This window comes from Cryptomeria japonica, chromosome 7, assembly GCF_030272615.1.
Source record: "Cryptomeria japonica chromosome 7, Sugi_1.0, whole genome shotgun sequence".
Classification (NCBI taxonomy): domain Eukaryota; kingdom Viridiplantae; phylum Streptophyta; class Pinopsida; order Cupressales; family Cupressaceae; genus Cryptomeria; species Cryptomeria japonica.
This window is the reverse complement of record NC_081411.1, coordinates 186622906-186631125: the sequence shown is the minus strand read 5'-3', so window position 1 is coordinate 186631125 and position 8220 is coordinate 186622906. Positions and strand designations below refer to the sequence as shown.

The following is an 8220-nucleotide window of genomic DNA, read 5'->3' as shown; positions in this document are numbered from 1 at the left end:
GTTTTTCAAAATACTAAATCTAATTATATATTTTGTTAGTGCACAAAAACATCTATGTTATGTGTTTTTGAAAAAATCAGGAACAATTTTTCATGCGAGAGAGGTTTGTCCCTCTTAATCTTATAAAATTTTAATTTTTTTTAGTAGTTTAGAAACTAGATTCAGAGTACTACAATTCTTATTATTTTCTCAACTCCTAGTTTTGAGTGGGTGACCTTCAAATATCTCTTTGAAGTTCAGGTTTACATGTTTTCAGAAAAAAAAAAAAGTGGCCACTTATACCCCCCCTTTTGTTCACCATCTTGGTGCACTTACAAATGGATTTGTTCATATAAGGGTTATCGACGACAACCATGGATCTGATACCAAATGAAAGAAAACTTGCATCCATATATGAAAATTTTCACATAACCAAATATAAAAAAGTATGCAAAAAAGTACTTCAAATCCATATGCAAAACTATAGATAACATACCATAAAAAATGACACAAGATATAACCTATAAATTCCATAAGAAGGTAAAAATTAGCCTCCAAAATCATCCATCACTCATGTATTATTCAACAATGAAAGTTACAAGACATTTGCAAAATTTTCATGAATACATTTAAAAAATCAAACTCTCTAATGCACTCTATGCGAACAAGAATATAACCACACATTTCATTTCATTCTCCAAACCCTCACATGTACAACCTACAAGAGATGCTCACACTCCCTTAGAAAAACTAATCAACTAGCCAACCTTAGACAACTACTCATGTGACATAAGATTGTATAAAATCACCAAGTCATATTCAATAAACCATGTGACTAATACCGTAAGATTACAAAATCATTTCCTCCCTCATTTACTTTTTGATACTAAGTTATTTCAATATGAAATTTTTCTAATGTGCAAACCCACATTACATATTATGTCAATGTTACATACAACATGTAAAGTGGCCCCACAAATTTCTAATCCATGTGATGCACACATACTTAAATCCATTTTTTTAATAATATTATACAAGGTGTACATGACACCATTTCTTTGTAATAATACTCAATTAATTCTCATAACTTGTTATAATTGCGGGGATACCTCTCAAGTATACGATACACTAAATCACCTTCCAATCAATCTAGGGAACACAATGATTAATATCCACTCTCTATTAAATAGCGCATATGCTCTAGTAGTAACACAACACACCTTCGAGATAGAAAAACATCGCTATAAAAAACATGCCTTAAAACCAATTAATCTATAGAATCTAATAGAGCTCTAATAGGGTCTAGTACACCTTTGGGCAAGACTAAAATGTCAAACTCACAAGTCTCCTCACTACTTTATCCTGAGCATCATTTTGTAGTCTTTAGATAGAATAATTACAATAATCAAGTTGGCACCAATGAGGTTTGTGATACTCCAAGTCAATTTTTATTTTAGTAGGGAACCACTAGCAATCACTCACATTGTACACAATTGGTGGGGGATGCATAACCAATTAAGGAAAACGTACTACTTTTCTTCGAGATAGAAAAACATCGCTATAAAAAACATGCCTTAAAACCAATTAATCTATAGAATCTAATAGAGCTCTAATAGGGTCTAGTACACCTTTGGGCAAGACTAAAATGTCAAACTCACAAGTCTCCTCACTACTTTATCCTGAGCATCATTTTGTAGTCTTTAGATAGAATAATTACAATAATCAAGTTGGCACCAATGAGGTTTGTGATACTCCAAGTCAATTTTTATTTTAGTAGGGAACCACTAGCAATCACTCACATTGTACACAATTGGTGGGGGATGCATAACCAATTAAGGAAAACGTACTACTTTTCAATGAGATAGTTCAACTTCCCAACAACTTTTAATCTTCATATCATACATCTTGTAATATATAAAAGTGTTTATGATATAGTTTGTAGATACAACTTAATAGCAATCAAACAAGAAAAAGGTAAATGGTCATATAACTTTCTCAAGGGCATGATATCTTTTGAAAGAGTATATGTATCTATATTTCTTAATTGTGTAATAAGATTTCACACACTATAATTATCTATATTTTCATTTGAAAAGTTGTCCTTTGAGATCTAACTCTTGGACCTTGGATTATAAATAAACCTTCAATACCAGCAATTTTTTTTTTTTTGGGCAATATTTTTGTAAGAAAAATTAAGTGGTCTAAGAACTATTAGGAGCTACTACAATAGAGTTCAACTTCTTTCCTAACTATTGGGCCCATAAATTGATTCGATAGCCATAATTGAGATAGAAAAATAATAGAGGAGTTAGATGCTAATGTAAACAAAGTAGAGTCTAATAGATGGACTAACAATTCGTAATGAATAATATGTTTTGGATTTTCAGTCCTAATTTTTGAATGTGTGATCTCATGCTCTTATATGTAACACTAAACCAAGGTATTGTCCTTAAATACATGTCATAGACATTCAATTCAAAATCTTCGGTGTGCTAGAGAAAGAAGAATAGATATAATTTTAAAATTTTGGTATGAAAAATGAAAAAATTTGAAAATATAGTGAGGTGGTCATAGTTGTGATTTAATTATGAATACTTAACTATACCAATTATCTTGTCTGGTTGAATAGTGTTTTTAAAATTAGATTCTGAATATTTTAAATTGAGTTATATCACATTTGCTAGCTTTCAATTTTACAATTAATACATATGCATCAAAAGTGACTGGTTAAAAACTAAGACCATGTATTAAAAGCATCTACATAAAAGAAATAAAATCAAATACAAATATAAACTTTTCTCCATATTACTCCAATCAACTAGCTGGAGATGTTAACCCTAGAAACTTTTTATTAAAAATAGAAATAAAATCCAACAACTCAAACTCGTCATTGCACTTTTGCACCTTAGCTTCCTTCTTTTTCTTATCATTTACAATGCAAACTTATAAGCACAAATGCTTCTCTAATGCAGGTCAAATCTTCTGGCTGGTTCTGTGGTAGAAAATTCAAGCCAATGTACTGAAGTTAAAGATCACAAAATATTCTGTCTTTACAAAGATCAAAACATGCCCTTAACTTGTTCCCAAAGCAATCTAAGAATACGGAAAAACATTAAAGAAATGGAATAATTTTTTTATCAGCATGCTTTGGAGCTGTCATGTACTCCTGGTCATGTTTTCTTCATTGAATATGGGGTATAGAAAGAGATTAAAAATGCTTTGCAGCTGTGATCTACTCCTACCCAGGAACATGGGGCAGTAGGCATAATTGTCTCTTTCTCTTTTTGACAGTATGTCTGCCTTCTCTTCCTCTTTTGACAGAGGTTATATATTGTTATGTCCAATCTTTCCTTTCACCCAGAATAAGATTAATTTTCTTTTTCTTCTTATACAGTATTCTGATTGACGGCTGTGAGATTATGCAATAATATAATACGAAATCGGATTGGTGGGTTTTCAGGGCAGCAACATCAAAAAATTGCCATGGCAACGGAGAGTGGACAACCCAGCGGAGTGATGGATGCCTATGTGTACGATGCTGCAATACATCGTCGAAGAAGAATTGAGAATTCCCAACTCAAAGCAGCTCTCAATAGTGTTACACCCGGAAGTAGAAATACTCCTCTGCATTTGGCTGCTAGTGTAGGAAATCTAAAATTCATTCAACAGTTCCTCCAACTCAATCCTCCTGTAGTGAAGGCTACCAATGCCCAAGGATATACTGCATTGCACTTTGCTGCTCAGGGAGGTTTCTCCAGAGTTGTGGAGATTCTACTTCAATCAAAAGAAAGTGGTGTGGATGTCTGCAACAAGCATAGCGAGACGGCTCTGTTCAAAGCTTGCGAAAGTGGTGATTTGGCCACGATGAAGCAGCTGTTGAGAGCATATCCGTCAAGTTTACGCCAAAGGACAGTGGACGACCGAACCTGTTTGAATGTTATATTAAACAGGGGAGCTTCAGGTCATTGTGTTTTTTTCCTTTTTATTCATTTCTAATAAACTGTTACAGTATGCAAAAATATGTAGCTAAAACATAAATACAATGCCATTCTCTTCCGTAGTTTGTATGCATTCTTTGGCATGAAGGTGATTGTTGTTTAATGTGTTTTCGCACGTTAGATATTGTTAAATTTTGTATGGATTTATTAGGATTCAAATTTAGGACAACCCATTTCATGTTGACGTGTCCATCTTTGATTAGGCGTGACTCATTTTCCACCACCTTATCTTGAGCCACATTGCAAGTGTTTTGGGATACTAGCTTCGCCTGGTTCTGCTGCCGAACTGGATTTCTATATCATGTTCAACTTTGTATGAATCAGTTAGAATCAAATCTAGAACCTTCCATTTACTGTTGAGCTGTTCAATCATCAAATTGCCATTACCATTACCGTCCCTCTCGATGATGGACTCATCTTGAATTCATACCCAACTCATTTTCTAACTTAACCATTAATATCTAATGTAATATCAGTTTATTTCTTTTAGCTAAGTATTCTTTTTATAGAGGAAAATCTCACTAGGCCAATATTTTGGACAGATCTGCTGCAGCATATACTAGATTTACTAGATGCAAAAGAATTAATCAAAGAAAAGTACAAAGATGGCGATACAGTCTTGCACATAGCTGCTGGCAGAAACTATGTGCATATAATAAGGCAGTTAGTGAAGTTCGATGCCCAACTTTGTCATCAAGTTAATGACAACCAAGAAACACCGCTTTGTATGGCAGCGAAATCGGGGCATCTGGAAGCAGTAAAAGAGTTGATAAAGTTGAAGCCAGAAGCTGTTGAAATACCAACAAAGTGTGGAAAGAACATTCTACACTTAACGGCCCAAGTTAGTCAAGTGCGAATTGTTGATTACTTGAATAAAACGGTAGGCTTATCAGAGTTGGTCAACCAGCGAGCAAGACTAAGCAATTGTCCGGAAGAAGAAGATCATCTTTATTCATGCACAGAGTCAATGGACAGTGGAGGAGACACACCTCTGCATATTGCAGTGAGGAACAAAAACTTCCATGTAAGTTTATTTTCATCCCAAGCTTTTGTTGTCAGTTTTCTAGAACTTTCCTCCGCCTTGTGTAGTGTGCAACATTTTCATATCAACTTGTAGATTGTGTATGATCTTACAATTTTACAGTCCCAAGTTATACAGTTAGACAAGAATACAAATTAATTATAATTAAATTTTTTCTTTAATGGACAAGTTTGAAAGCACATTTTAAGTTTTAATTTCTTTAAATAACTCATCTGAAATCTAACTAATAGATGAGTTCTATTGAAGAAAGCAGGGTGATTTCATATAAAGTCATATAAACAAATCAAAACTTAGAGCGTGTCACTTAAGTTGAAAAATCTTTTAATGTTTCTTCAGGTTTAAGTTGCTCATCTTAGATCAGACTAATAGATAGGTTCAAAACTTAAAGTGTACAGCTTAAGCCAAAATCTCTTAAACTAATGTTTCTTACTTGCTTAAGTGGCACATCTGAAACTAATAAATAGGTTCTATTGAAAAAATTAATATGATTTCACATAAACGATCTTAATAAATCAAAACTAAAATATATTATTTAAGCCAAAATCTTATTGTAAGATAGATTTATTCACCAACGTTTCTTTTCGTGTTCAATACTATTTCTAAATTCAATTGTACTAAAATTTAATGAATTATGAAAACTTGATATCATCAATTTCTTTTTACTCTTAAGTTTGATTGTGCATTTTGTAGATGGTGACTTCCCTGCTGCGTATAAAAGGTATAAACAAGCACGTCCTTAACAAGGAAGGCTTAACAGCCCTCGACATTGCAAGAGAAACCACAGAGTACCATGAATCTCACAATATAATTGCAGTGCTGGCTGGTTATCCATCCAAACAGAAACCTTTCCTGTATAGCGCCCCAAAGATGAGCGCAGAAAAGTACCAGAATGCCATTAGCATAGTGAACAAAACATATGATGACAGGCGCAACTCAGAATTAGTGGTCGCAGTGTTGTTAGCCACAATGTCATTTACGGCAGTCTTCACCATTCCGGGAGGTTTTCAGACGGAGTCAAACAAAGGAGAGACAGAGAAAATGCTCGGCTCGCCCATTCTGATAGGATTCGATTCCTTTAAGCTGTTTCTCATTTTTGATATCCTGGCCTTCTTTCTGTCCCTTTTTGTGGTGCTGATGTGGCAGATGAGTACCCCTATTACAACAGGAGACAAGGTATTATTCCTAGCTGTCACCAATTTATTGGTTTGTGCCGCCTTTGCCTTTACTGCCTATGGTTTCATGGCTGCCGTGTATACCATGCTTGCCCACAAGGTTACCACAATGGCTTGGATTGTGCTTGGGGCGTGTGCTGTCATCTGCGTCTCTGGTAATTTATCTTTTTTCTATTTGGCTACAAAGTTTTTGGTGAAGATGGCGAGATTCAACCAACTTCGTGGTGTACATCCTTTTGTTCCTGACCGTGTGGTGGAGTGTGTGTGGATGAAACTAGAAAGCTGGGGGCCTCTGAACATGATGCGCTGGAGCAAAACCAAGTGTCTTGCTCTGATTTATGGAGACTCACTTATGGAAACTGGGTCTGGTGAAAGCGTTTAGATTCATCTTCTAAATCATGTTTTTTTGTAATTTCAAAAGCTGCTTTTACAAGTTTTCGAAAATTTCTTCTGGTCTTGCAAACTAAATTTCTGGAACAGTTTGCTGGATAGAAAAGGGGGCGTATATTTGTGAGTGGTTGTTGTATTTGGAAGTATTTGCTGAAGTTTGACAGTTTGATGTTGACAATAGAATAATGAGCACTTTATTTCCTAGAATGCTTTACACATATTTTCATTTTTTTTTGGATTGATATGTTCGAGATCTTGTTTACAGAGGGACCTGATGGACATGAAGTGAGATATAATTCTATTATGGTATAAGTTTAATGGGAGATTTCATTTTTATTTAAATATTTAATAATAGCATTTGAGTGGGTTTTAAATCTTGATGACAAGAATAACAACATCACAACTTAACCATCACAACATACTAATATCCACTATTTTGATGATTATTTATTTGAAATTTTTATAAATAATTACCAGCCTTTGATTTTTAGTTAAATAAGTATTAGTTTAGATTGTTTTTTATATTAATAAATTGAAAAAAGTATTGATTTAGATTTTTTCTTTTAATATTAATACTTCATAAAAAATCTATTTGAAGATGATCATAAATATCAAAAAAATATTTTTAAATCTCAAAATATATATATAAAAATAATTTAATAATTTTTTAATGATCTAAATATAATTTTCTTTTTCATATAGTATACATTTTTAACACTTATTTTTATTTAAACATAGAAATACTTAAGTATAGCCATGCTACTATGAATCTAAGCCTTCAACATTCAATTAGCTATTGAGTTTAGGTTGAGCTTTCTTTTCACATTTGAAAGATTTGAAAGATTTGATTGCTAAATCTAATTAAAATCAAGAAATTTGCAAAAGCAATCAAATTAAAATCAAGAAATTTGCAAAGTCTGATTTTGTTTGTAGGATTATTATTTATATTATTTTTTTATCTTTGTTTTTTAGTGCAAAAGTAATAATTTAGATTCAATCTCTTAATATTAATAAGTTGGACGAAGTATTATTCCACATTTGTTCTTATAATATTAAGACGTTGTAGAAAAATGATTTGAAGATGGTTAGAAACTTAAATAAAAAAATATTTTTAAATATAAAGATACATTTTATTTAAAAAAATATATATATAAAAAATAATTTAATATTTATTTTATGATTCAATTAAATATTCATTTTCATATGCTATATATTTTTAATGCCTATTTGAAACTATCTATCTATTTATCTATAGTCATGCATTAATCAAATTTAAGTCTTGTTGGGGATATTGGAGATCCCATTTTTAGGAGTCGATAAGATAAGAGTTGACATGTTAAGAAGAAGGTCTAGTAGGATGATAAGTGGTCTCCTCCACCTTAGGGAGTCCTGAAGATTAATACTGATGGTTTTTGTAGGGAAATCCTAAGCATGTGGGAATTAGAGGTATTGGCAAGGATAGTCTCGAAAATACAATTTTTCTCTTTTCTGTTTATAAGGGATAGCAAACTAATAATTTTATGGAGGCTTTTTCTATTCTCTCTATTCTTGAAATTGGGTGTGTTCTTGGATGGTTCAAGATTATTTTTGAATCAGATTCTCAAGTTGTTATGGATATGCTAAATAAGCAACAATTGAA

At 32.6% G+C, this 8220-nt stretch overlaps 1 protein-coding gene across 1 annotated transcript; it reads left to right on the top strand.

Annotated features, from left to right (window-relative positions):
* The first annotated feature begins 3347 nt into the window (after positions 1–3347).
* On the top strand, positions 3348–6788 carry LOC131056321 (ankyrin repeat-containing protein ITN1). The gene is made up of 3 exons (XM_057990672.2): positions 3348–3940; positions 4520–5001; positions 5710–6788. The coding sequence occupies exons 1-3, from the start codon at positions 3463–3465 to the stop codon at positions 6571–6573; spliced, it is 1824 nt and encodes a 607-aa protein (XP_057846655.1). The 5' UTR covers positions 3348–3462; the 3' UTR covers positions 6574–6788.
* The last annotated feature ends 1432 nt before the right edge of the window (positions 6789–8220 follow it).

What these genes read in the sequence shown, in the direction of transcription:
- LOC131056321 (XM_057990672.2), top strand. Translation starts at nt 3,463, where the DNA reads ATGGCAACGGAGAGTGGACAACCCAGCGGAGTGATGGATGCCTATGTG. An exon ending in ATTAAACAGGGGAGCTTCAG is followed by an intron (nt 3,941 to 4,519) that starts GTCATTGTGTTT and finishes TATTTTGGACAG; the next exon opens with ATCTGCTGCAGCATATACTA. An exon ending in TGAGGAACAAAAACTTCCAT is followed by an intron (nt 5,002 to 5,709) that starts GTAAGTTTATTT and finishes TGCATTTTGTAG; the next exon opens with ATGGTGACTTCCCTGCTGCG.